The 12179-nt window shown below is 48.7% G+C and overlaps 1 protein-coding gene across 8 annotated transcripts in view; it reads right to left on the minus strand.

Annotated features, from left to right (window-relative positions):
• The window catches only part of REEP1 (receptor accessory protein 1), a 65826-nt gene that overhangs the window by 6708 nt on the left and 46939 nt on the right, over positions 1 to 12179 (minus strand). For 5 of the 8 annotated variants that reach the window (XM_072037877.1, XM_072037876.1, XM_038178467.2 and 2 more), the window contains 2 exons: positions 9667 to 9835; positions 3515 to 3550 (listed from right to left, as the gene is read on the minus strand). In XM_072037877.1, the coding sequence (XP_071893978.1) occupies positions 3515 to 3550; positions 9667 to 9835 (205 nt within the window). Of the gene's footprint in view, positions 1 to 231; positions 485 to 760; positions 1076 to 3514; positions 3551 to 9666; positions 9836 to 12179 lie in introns of those variants that run through there. The other 3 variants (XR_011809283.1, XR_011809282.1, XM_072037874.1) reach the window with 3 other exon arrangements.

Consider the following 12179-nt stretch of genomic DNA (forward strand, 5'->3'; position numbering starts at 1 on the left):
ATTACTCTCGGTGATTCTACACGGACTGAAAAATCTCCCTGGCAAAACCCAGCCCAACAAAATGATTCTGGAGCAGGCTGCCTTGCCAGCACTTGCTCTGTTACTGACTAGACTAACTCTTACGTGGGTTTACACACGTGTAACAGAGGTCAGGACCTCTCCCAGTAGCTCCAGACGAGCAAAGGACTTTGATAAATCAATATTTGGACACGGAAATATTTGGATACGGGAATACAGTGGGAATCTGGCTCCCCAATGCTTTGGAGAGGTGGATCCCCTTTATTTTCCCAGGCAATATTTCTTGCTCTGGAAGTCCTGGGACACTCGGACAAACCAGAGGCACAGACTAGAGCAGCAGGAACAAGGCGGTGTATTGTTAAGGGAAGACGAAGTCACTCCAAAGCTAAGCCTTTCTGGGGGATCCTCCAGGATCTGCACTTAGCAAGAGAGCAGCTATTACGTGATGGTGATCAGCTTCGTTTCCCTGGAACAAAGACAAATTTGCCATCACTTCCAAAAGGCACTGACCCACGTCCCGTCCTTCCCCAACACTCCTCACTGCCAAACCCAGAGCAGCCACAGAGCAGGGCCAGGCAGGAGCTCAGCTCTCCGAAGCTGAAGTCAAATGCAACCACACCAAACCAACATCGTCAACACAGGCACCAGTTAATGCCAGCACAGCCCACGAGTGATTAAGGTGTTAAGTGCTAGGCTACTCCAAACACCTCGGAAGAAAACCCATGCGATCCGTAACACTTACATCAGCGTCCCGTAATATTTACATAGAGAAAAAGGAAAGAATAAACTGTTAGGGGAGGGCATTTGGGTGGAGAAGGGGAAGGAGCATGGGTTCAGAGCACAGAAATCTTCGCCTTTGCTTTCATAACATCTGGGGTTGAACTGGAGGTTATTAAACAGCCATGGGTGTTTGGACTTGGTTGCTAAAACGCAAACGTACTCGAAGAGCCTACTGGTTTTCTGGGGATATTACTCAAATAAATATTAAAATATTTTTAAATACCGGAGAAACTCCCAAGTTGCCACTGGTACGGGTGCGAACTGACACAAGTCACACCTGTAAGAAATTGATTCAGCATTTAAGAGGGAAATTTCGAGGCATAAAATGCCTGGAGCAACAGCAAGTCGTTGTTTGGCCTGTAAGCTCAGCGAAAGAAAGGTTAAAAATATATATATCTGTAAATCCCCAGCACGAGAGCTGGGAGCAAAACTAGGTAGGAAGATGAATGAGGTGACCCAGACTGTTTCAATGGTTTCATTCGGGGAGCTCTGACAGCCCCTGTGTAGGGCTGGCAACACTGAGGCCAGGCTGGCTGCCAGGCTGTGGTTCTCAAGGCATCTGCTGTGGTTTTGGTGGCTGGCACGGGGCACAGCCCTGCGGTGCCACGTCCACCAAACACTCCCCTTGGTCATTCCCGGAGTCCCTGCACGCTCCTTGCAACGCCTGAGGCACCCGATCAGCATTTCAGCGCCAAATCCCCCCTTGGATACATGCAGCCGTAGTTCTCCTGATATCCACTGGATGATAAATCCCTTAACTCTCTACAAAGACTGAATTTTCCCCCCCTCTCAGCCATGCCAAGGAAGCTCTCCCCAGCAGCATGGGTTAGTTGCGATCCCAGCACTGACTGGGAAATTGGTTATTTCTTAAAATTGATAATTTCTTAAACACAAGGCCCAAGCAGGCTCGTTGGACATCACCCAGCACGTCAGCATTTACCAGAAGACAAGCAGACATCCCTGGAGATTTTCCCCCTGTCCCTCCCGAAGGGGAAAGCAAGCCCCCAGGGAATTGCCTTGTGTTCCTGGGGGCTGCGGGCTGCCTTTCCACAGGCCTTGGACGTGGAAGAGATTTGTCAGAAACGTGGCTGCAGCCCTGGGAGGAGCTCGGAACGAGGTTTTTGACCGAGTGAACAAGAGCAAGAGGAGCTGAGACAGCAGCTGTCGAGAAGACGCGGGAGGATGCCCATGCTCGCGTTTCGTGGAGGTACCAGAGCAGGAGATGAAGGTCCTGAGCTGTGGTCCTTGGCCCAAGCTGCTGTTAACACGTCGCTGCCTCTCTCAGGATCCTACCGAGGATATTACCTAGGGTGTCTCAGGATAGTACCCAGTACCTCCTAAGAGCTGTGGGGTTGTTGTGAGTCAGACAGCAAGAGGAGCAATTCCGTTTCACCTGCAAGAGCACTGAGGGAACTGCTCCTGCCAAAAAGGCTGAGCTATGACAGCCCGTGACATCCTGCTCGATGTCAGGCTTGCCCACCTGCCCCTTTGGATGATAACCTCCTTGGGAACGAGCACTTGGCGTGTTTGTGTCCTGAAAGTGGCCGCCCAAAGATCTGAACCAAGGGAAGATCCCTGCCAGCAGTGCAGAACGACTCAGTCCTGGCTAAGCAAACTCGGCTTCTCTCTTCACCCTCTTTTCTTTGAGAAAGAACTCAAAGGAGCGGGCAGCCCCAGCCCGTGCAGGCAGAATGGACCCTGGGGCTGGAGCCTTGCAGTATTCCTATTGACACGGGTTATGTCAAGGAAAAAAAAAAACAAGGCAGGCTGATCTGAGAGGCAGAGCACTCAATTTAAACCAGAGCAACACGACTTTGGGCCCAGTTGGTAAACGCACTGGGCTAATTACCGCTGTAGCATCATTAAATGAGTTCCCTGAGATGAATTCATGCTGATTAAGCACTTAGGGATTTGGTGATTCTTTTATAAATACCCCCTAAAGAGGCAAATCCATAAAATCGTTTCAGGCTCAGATTAGAAGGGTGCTAATAATATGTCCTGTGAATCTGAGTGCTTCGGGTTTGGGTAAGCAGAGGCAGCTTTAAACGGGCTTCATTCTCCTGGAATGGCACACTCAGTGTGCAAAGAGCTGGAAAAGGAGAACAGGGAGGGTGACAAACCAGCTGCAGGGCTCGATTTGCCACCGACTCGGTGTGCAAGGGGACAGAGGGTCGGGCTGGGATCACCAAACATCACTGCTGCGTGATGCTACATGGCACAGCGAACACGAAGCACATGAGCCGAGGTGCCCAGGAATTGCCCAAGTCCCTTTCCACCATCCCAAGTTTATCAATGTGAGCAGTGCTGGGGACAGAAAGACGTTTTCCAAAAACATCTCTAGCACAAAACGAAGCAGGGAGAGTCCGTTCGAGCGTATTTTATCACACCAGGGTCTGCTCCTAGGCTCTGTGCCACTTATCCTGCCCGTCCCAAACGCAGATGTCCTGCCCATCACACAGAAACGTGGGCCAGGCCTTCGGGAACAGAGCAGGGCAGGAGAGAAAGGAGGGAGGGTTTTCTCCAGGGAGCCCCCCGTGTCAGTCGGGTGAGCACTGCCATCAGCACACACACACACACGGCTCACGGAGGGGCTCGCAGCCCGGCCTTCCCCTCGCTCCCTCCCTGGTGTTAGGGCAGGCGGTGAGTGAGGGGCAGCAGGAGCCAGGCTGGGGGACACGGCCATGCCCGGGAGGGACGCAGGAAAACCGGCACTCACCTCGGAGGAGTCGGCACACCGAGCAGCACGTGCACGCTGGAAGAGGAGCCGAGCGTTAGGAACTCACCCAGGTAAGCCTCGGGAAATGCTCAGCGGTGGCTTCCCCTGCTGGGAAGTCCCGAGGTGGACTCCAGGGCTCCCGTTTGTGTCTCTCCGCACCAGTGCAGAGCTCGGGGCTCACCTGAGGCTGTGCTGACGGGTGCTGAGGCTGCCACTGCGTGCCCTGGCCCTGCTTGCACATCACGACACAGGTTTGGTGCAGGGGGCTGAGGCAGGACCTCTGCACGCACTGCAGTCACCCACAGGGCTTCTGGAGGCATCCAGAACCACAGAACCACTTAGGTTGGGAAAGACCTCTTAAGGTCATCGGGTGCAACCTCTAAAATACATTCCTAGATCCCCAATCTTAAATCACAGGTGTGAGGACCCGTCCCAGGTCAAGAGCTGCCTGGCTGTGGCCTTTGTACAAAAGACAGGAGGCTGGGCCAGCTCGAGGGGTTCTTAGCAGGGTTAGCTTCTGATTTTACACAGAGTCTGCTGAGTTTTGTGGGTTTAGCTTTTGATTTTACATAGAAGGCAACTGCTCTCAATTTTATGATGATTTATTCTTGGAGAGCTCCTACAACAAGATTTATGCGGGCTGTTCTCAGACACCTTGCTGGAGTTTTTCTGGAGAGTGGAGACAGAGACACCCGGGCATCTCCCGAGCACTGATACTGCCACACCTCTGCTGTGTACTGCAAAGCCCTCAGAGCTGGAGCTGGCCTTCAGCCCTGCCTCTCCTGTGCTTCTGCTTTGAGGTCACCCCAGCTGAAGCCGAGCTCTGCCTGAGGAAAGCTTCAGCAGAAAGGGCACTCGCTCCGGGCACTGCGCTGGGATGTGATACTCGGCCCAGGCAGTGCAAGCTCTGGACACCGATGTCCCATCAAGCGAATGTGCTCGCTGGAGGATGTCCCTCTGACTGTCCCAAAATAAAGGCTGGCTCCAGCGCTCACACTGGAGGTTTCAGCTGACATCAGCAACCACAATATGTCTGCATCAACCCTGGGGCTGAGCTCTGTGGCCAGAATCCCACTCCTCAAGTCACAGCAGGAGGGAACGAGCTTTACCTGCACTGCTCGGGATGTCTCTAAGGCAGTAAGAGAAGGTTACGAAGTGCAAAAGCCCCCCTGTTAATACAGACACTTCTGTATGTGGATTGTAACCGGGCATTTGCCAGAAAATCAGGATTGCCTTGAAAAATATTGGGAAAGGTGGTTCTGGGGCTTCCAGATCTCTATAAGGACGAGCAGCCACACGACATTTACAGTTCCCAAACGCAAGGGGCAGCTCTGCCCGGAGGAGAAGCACTGGTTGGGACACACATCGAGGTTAAAATATCCCCGGCTGCCAGCAGGCTGCCAAGAGGCTAAATGGAGAAATGCTGAGCTAGGAGCGAAGTGAGGGATCGGGTAAAGAGGACAGGTGGCCGGCCTGCCACACGCAGGAGGGGCAAGCCCTGGGTGCGTGTGTTTCACGCACGTGTCTCAAGGCAGGGCAAAGCAGACGCTGCTCCTCGTGTCCTCTGCGTGTGGCTTTCGGCCGGGTGCAGGGAGGAGGAGGAGGAGCAGGGTGTTTCTGTGGGATGGGTGTGAATATGGCTCAGCTGTCGGCACAAAAGGCAGCAGGGACGGCGGGTTAAGCTCGCCGAGCATCTCAGCTATTGCTCAAGCAACAGCACAGCTGCCTTCGGTGCCTGGCTAAAGGGTGGCTGCAGCTACTGAAAAGGCAGCAAAAGGTACAGGAAAGGAGGAGCTAACTCCCCTTGTCTCAAACTCTGGCACATTCTATGTCTTGACCTCATGAGACACTCTTCGGAGGGCAAAAATAACCCTTCGCCCCTGGTCCCTGCTCACCACATGCCGAGCTCCTCACGGAGCGATTCCCTTCTGTCAGGAGGGAATTCAGAGGGTCACAAATCAGGCTAACCAGCACCAGTGGTGTTATAAAAAATCACAACAGTGGAAATGAAACAGGCCAAGCAGTTGTTTACTGCAGGCAGGGTACAGCACGGTCCTGCAGCCAGCTTGTGGCCAGAGCCAAAGCCCGGTGGTGTCGGGAGAGTTTTCTCGGTGGGCTTGGAAGCACGGCCGAGAGATGTGAAACCAGAACCCAAGCCCCTCCCAGTGCTCACACTGTGGGAGCAGGTTTCATGCTGACAAACCTGAGCTTCAGCTGTCTCCTGTGTGCAGGGGAGGCAGCAGACCTCTCTCCATCCCTGTCCTTCCAGATCGCTTTCCTTTTAACACCGCATCTGCTCTTAAACACAGGACTGGGGCTGAGCAACACCAAGCCCCACAGCACATCTGGCTGCTGTTACAGTGCTCAGGGTTTAGGGACTCCTCTGAACTGTAATCTTGACCTAAAGAGCCATCTCTTGTCTCTGCCATGTTGTTTTGAGTGCAGCTGTCCTTCCATGTGCCACTCGTTCAGTGGCAAAGCTGGCTTGAGGAGCCTCCTGTTCCTCACCACTTGGCTTCATTCCACATCTCTCCACAGAGTTTTTTGGAGCTCCCCTGTGAGGTTTAGCAGCAAATTGGGCTGAGTTAAAAATAACCCCACAGAAACTGTAAAAGAAAGTATTTCTTATCGGAACCAAACGCTGAATTAATTCACTGCAGGTCCCACAAGCCCCTGGCTTAACCAACAAGAAAAAATATAGACGTGTAAGGAGAAAGGTCAACACCCAAGAAACCAAAACCAGGAATGCTGCCAGAGCTGTCACAGGCAGCAGTGCGGGGCAGTGTGTGCGGGAGTGCAGGCAGCAGCACTGCTTCCCCACGACACCCTCCCAGCTCGGGGACTGCCACAACCCGAGGCCAAGAGCAGCAGGGCAGCTCCCCGGCAGGATTTCGTGTGAAAATCAAAGAGATGCCTGACAGGATGAGAAAATAACTCCTGATATTCCCAGGGCTGGCTGGCCTGCTCCATGGCCTGAGGGCAGCTCTTCTTATCGTAAGGCTCCTGCTCTCTCCTTGATGCTGCTGCCTCTCATCCTGAGAAAATGAAGAGCCTGGGCTAGATGGCAAACAGCTTCTTCAGCCCTTGTGCACCCCTGAGAGCCACAGGAGGGAAATAAAAGGAGTTTTCAGAAATGTTACAAAAGCAGTGCCGCAGGCAGTGTGTGCGCACTGCTTCATCAAAAACTGTAACCCCTGCACAACCAAGAGATGCTCACACACGCTCCCAGGCACGGAGATGCGCTTCTGAGCATGTCCAGACAAAATAACACTCGGGGTTCCTGTCCCTGTTGCACCTACCGATCCTTTGGAAGCTCGGGCAGTGGCTTTGGGAGCTGCACTCGCAGGGGATTGCAGTGGGTTGGTGGGAATGGAGGGTGCAGGGAAATGGGTGAGTGCAGGAGCACCGCAATGAACAAATGGCAGAAGAAGGGCTATGGGCATGGCGCCCAAATCATCACCATCCCAGCACACCCACCTGCAGTTTCTCAGATGCCTGGATTGGAAAATAAAGGCTAGAATAAAAGAAAACATAAAATGGGGACGTTTTGGTTGGCTAGAAACTTCTCAGGAGGTAGTGACAAGGCAGAGCGCTGTTACTACGACTGAGAAACCTCCTGGAGAAATGGGGACCAATCCACAGGCAGCACTTTTTCACCGATCAGGTATTTTACGGGGTATATTCACTGATGTGAGGTGTACAGGAAAGCCACGTGAGAAATATGCTAAGGTATTGACCCTGAAATGCAGACCCTTCCTCCTGAGCTCCACTCTGCCTCGCTTGCATACACAGGACCTGTTTGTTCAAGACTTCCCTGAAAGCCTCAATAAAGCAGGATTTCTACTGCAGGTAGCATCTGCAGGCCCAGCCAGGCTCTCTATTAATGTAAGCTGGTTTTAGGTATCCCAGCTACTGCTGTCAGACCTTCTGGGGGCTGGGGGCTTCCAAGACCTTTTTTTTTTAAGAAAGCAGAGCCCTTCAGCTGAGTCATCCTCCTGTCAAACAGGCCGGGGAATTTTTGCTGACTCTCTCTGATGTCAGACCGAGGCAGTCCCATTATCTCTAAGCCAGGAATATAAAGGAGAAGGCTAAAATTTCTGTGCGAAAACAAAATCCATCAAAATATCCATCTAAACGAACATGGGATGTGAAGCAGTAAGGCCAGGTCTGGCCTTGGCGTGCCTATAACAGTGCTGGCTCCACTTGAACACAACACTCAAGGTGTGATACTGTCTGACTGAGAGCTCACATTCACTGTGACTTTGTTCAATTCTCCTCTCAAATCATTCTGGTTACACACATAACTGTGCCCACACAAAACAGGAGAGATCCACCCAGCACGATGCAGCCACCCGTGGCTGAAATCCCCAGCTGGAGGTGCCAGGCTATGCTGGCTGTGGTGGATGAGGGAGGTCACAAAGGGAGATAGGAGAGAGAGTTCTCAGAAGATTTTGCAAATCTGTGTCAATTTCATTAAGAGAAGAATTAAAACCAAATTCTCAATTTTTTCAGAACAACAACAAAAAAAAATCTGATAAACACTAGACTCAGTTTGAAAAATCGATGAACAGATCCAATTTTTCACAGATCCACTTTGACATTTCCTCCTGCAGCACAGAAACCAGATCAAAATCAGAAAATTGTATGTGTTAAGAGCTGAGTTTGCTGCCTTGAGAAAAAAATACAAAAAAAAAAAAAAACAAAACTACGAAGACTGCTCTACACACCCTGGCATTAAGTAGATTATGCTTTAATTGTGCCATTTGTTATTTTGCTCTACATTACATGTAATTTGGTTTTAATGTTTATTTTTTTGAGTAGGAGTTTTCTATTCTGTGTGACCACTTTACCTTCAGACTGTTTACTACAAGCAAAAGCAATATGTGCTACGTGCATACAAGACCCTACATAAATATCAAATAAAACCACTGCAAAGCTGCAATCAAATTAGCTGTTTCAGTCTATCTATAAAGAAAAAATATTCAATAGATGATGCTAAAAAAATAAAGAGAAGTCTACAAGCTATAATTCTCAGCATTTGTAAAGGGCTTGAAAGAAATTTTTAAGAAGGAAGAAAACCCCATTTCTAACGCTTTCCAAAATTAAAGCAAACTACAAGGGGTAGAAATCTACACAGGCTTGGGACACAGTGAATGTCTGCACAGACTTCAACATGATGAAACTTTTAAATTTCAAACTTACCAGCCCATGTTTCACAAACTATCAAGACAGGCTTGCAACCCTCTGTGGTTTCTCATCCCAGCAGTTGAGTTGCATGATCTTTGGCAGTGTCTGGGAATTCCTGCTTGGGACAATGCTCCATCTCTCAATTTTCTAGCAGAACTAATCTGCACAGGTATCCCTAATTAAATGTTTCGGATCTAGGCTCACTAAGATTTCTGTAACCGAGCTTGAAATAAATTTTCACAACCAAATCCTCAGGAACGGGTTTTATTCCCACCACGCTGCTTCTCCCCGTTGTTCTTTCAGAATTTGAAAACAAACCTTTGCTTTTCAGGGACACTTGCTTTCCGTAACAGCACCTGTGCACACATCCTTATAATAAATAGCTGTCAGACCTTGGTCTCTGTTTCTAGCAGTGCTTTGTACAGGTTTTATTTCTCATCAGGCTTCATCAGCGATGAAGTTCTTGACCTAGGGCTGTCAAGGGACAGCTACTGTACTGTTCAGTAGAAGTAAGAGTCGGACTAATTCAAACCAGATATCCATTAGAACTCATATTTATGTTTAGATAGCACAAAAGAGAGAGGTTGTATCACCATACGGAGGCTCTGATGATAGTTATGACCCTTGCCCACTATCTTGCATTCTTATCCCTGCTTTTGACACTTCCATTAGCCCCTCTTGTTGAAAACCCTCCACTGCTTGCACTTAAACCTTACATCTCAAGTTGCAAAGACTGATGCTGGCTCCCTTGCGTGCCCACATCCAGCCCTTGATACCAGCCAGGAATAGCAACCACCAAACGACGATACTGTTCCCTCGTCAGTGCACAGTGTGGCTGTGTCCTGCGAGCTCTGGTATGCGCTGCCTGCCATGGCTGTTTCTGTATCTTGCTGCCAACGGCATGACTTCATTCGGCTGCGTGATGTTCCAGACAACACACCGCTGAAAATAGCGCTGGCACTTACCTGAGCTGCCAGTGCCTTCCGATGCACTTCTGGATGGTTTTGGCTGGCTCTGTTTGCTACTTGTTCGTACAGTGACCGACGGAGGAACAGTGGTGCTGCTGTCTCCACGGATGGTCGAGAGGTCCTGCATGCTAAAGCTCCTTAGTCTCTCAGACAAGGCTCCCTGTCCCTGGTTAAACAAGCAAGCAAATAAGACACACAAAAATTAGATCAAACTGTAGTTTGAACCGTTCTTCTCCCTAGCTCATTGAAATCCATCAGGAAAATAGGAAGAGAAAACATTGCCTGGTCCGGTAACCTAGAGAGGACATAAATGAGTTGTTAAAAACATCATTTCCCCCTCTTTGCCCTTCTTTTTGCAGTGGTTTCTATGCACAAATTGGGATCATTCAAAATTTTGATGGACAGTATCTCTGATTCTTCAGTACAGTCATTTCAGCTCAGAGAGGCCTTGGCCACATCTGAAGGAGCAGGATGTTGCTGAGTCTTTCTTGCCGGTAGTTTTCTTCATTAGTATCTTAGATAAAGAGGTCCTTGGCTTCAGAAATGTAATTAAATGGTCTACATCAAAATAAATTCCTTTTAAAGGTAATTCTCCATGATGACATTCACCCAGCAGCTGTCAGTCATACAGAGAATTTCCAGAGCACGGAAAATTTGAAATCTTAAGGTAATAAAAAGTTATTCTTAAATGCAAAGAAATATTTTGGTGCTTTTTCATGCAGCTTAAGGAATAAATAAACTTACACCCTAATTTATTTCTTCTGAGACTAGCTCTCAATCAAGAAACAAACATATTCCTTGGTGAAAGGAACAGAGCTGTTCCTTCTAAATGAACCTTTAAAGGATACCTTATATTAAAACTACATCTTATCAAAAGGTTGGTTATCAGTGCACATCTTCTTGAGTTCTGTGATCCTCAGATCCTCACACAACACAATTGCCACAGAGCAAGAATGTCAGAAATTAGTCAATACTGAACCTACCTGTCCTTCTCTGTTGGCTGCATTAGGTGATATTCAGCATATAAACTGATATATATATATACCAGTTTAGGGAAAGATGAAAGTGGACCTCTGTAGGCTTCCTTCACCTCTTCTCCCAGGACTCACCAACCTCGTCATACACGGGACAGTTCCCTCTTTGCTTTGGTTTTCTCAGGGACAGGGGCAGAGAAGGGCCAGCCAGTCAGTTATATATATAAGGGCCAGCCAGTCAGTTATATATATTTATATATATATATATATATATATATATATATATATATAAAACTGACAAAAAGTACACTTGGGTTTTAATTTTACACAGAGCCTGGCTCTAAAATTATTTCTGCTGGTGTCAGTTAAGAAAAAACAAGACACCCTACCCCACAGTACGACTGCACAGCCAGATCCCTAGCAAGAGATGGTTGGGAGCAATCAGACCACCAAACAATATTTTTCTGCTGCAGAATGACTGGAGCAGCAAAGCCAGGGGCTTAGCAATAGCTAAGGGGGTGTAACACGAGCGCTGTATTCCTCTTGTGCTACCAGCTCAAGTGTCAGCAGCACGCCAGCTTTTAACCTCCTCTCAGCCAGCTCGCCCAATATTACTTCCCCAGGAATATTTTAATTCCTTTTAATTCCCAGTAATATTAATTCCTTTTACAATAAGGACCTGGTACGTGCCTGTCTTTTCTTGATTTCTGCTTTAATTTTACCTGAGCTTGTTCCAGCAAGGATGGAGGCTGCTTATCACACAGGTAACAGCAAACATTACCGCTGCTACCGTGCCATGAAAGTTTGTCCAAACCTCAGATCCAGCAGGAACAGGAAGGGCTCAGGCTGAGCGATGACAGTGAGCACGTGAAATCCTGCTCACTTCCCATCCAGTCTTCTGCTTTCAGATTTTTGCACCTTCAGACTTTGCAGGAACAAGCTGGATTTCAGTGCTCGTAGGGCACAAAATAACACTTCGACCACAATTCTTTCCCAGTTGCCACATTTCTACTTGAGCCCAAATGGAAACACGACAGAAATTATGATTACAACAGAATCAGGACGGTTTCAAAGTAAAATGGCAATGCCATTACCAGCCCTTTCTCTGTCACATAAGCAACTGCTGTATATGAAATCACAAAGATTTGAAGGGACAACACTGCGAGGGTTTGCCCTGCTGCGGTTATATTTTAGCAATAAAGTCTTCATCCAGCTGTACAGACTATTATTCCACCATAAGACATCACTTATTAACAAAAGAGAAACCAAGATCAGAACAGATCTAGCACAGCAGACATCTCGGACTATGTTTGGTGAAAACAGTCAAGTGGCACATCGAGAGCAGCTGTCTGGGGGATTTTTGTTTACCATCTTGTCTGTGATCATACAGGTGCTCTTCCAAGTGCTACAGCCACAAGAGATGTCCCAGAGATTTTGGCAGGTGGGGTTTCGGTGGCAACAAATGGGTGCAGGCGTGTCTTTCTTCCCTGTTCACTACAGGGTATCTGCTAGCAAACTCATCGGATCTGCTGCTCC

Source organism: Anas platyrhynchos, chromosome 4 (genome assembly GCF_047663525.1).
Source record: "Anas platyrhynchos isolate ZD024472 breed Pekin duck chromosome 4, IASCAAS_PekinDuck_T2T, whole genome shotgun sequence".
In the NCBI taxonomy this organism is placed as follows: Eukaryota; Metazoa; Chordata; class Aves; order Anseriformes; family Anatidae; genus Anas; species Anas platyrhynchos.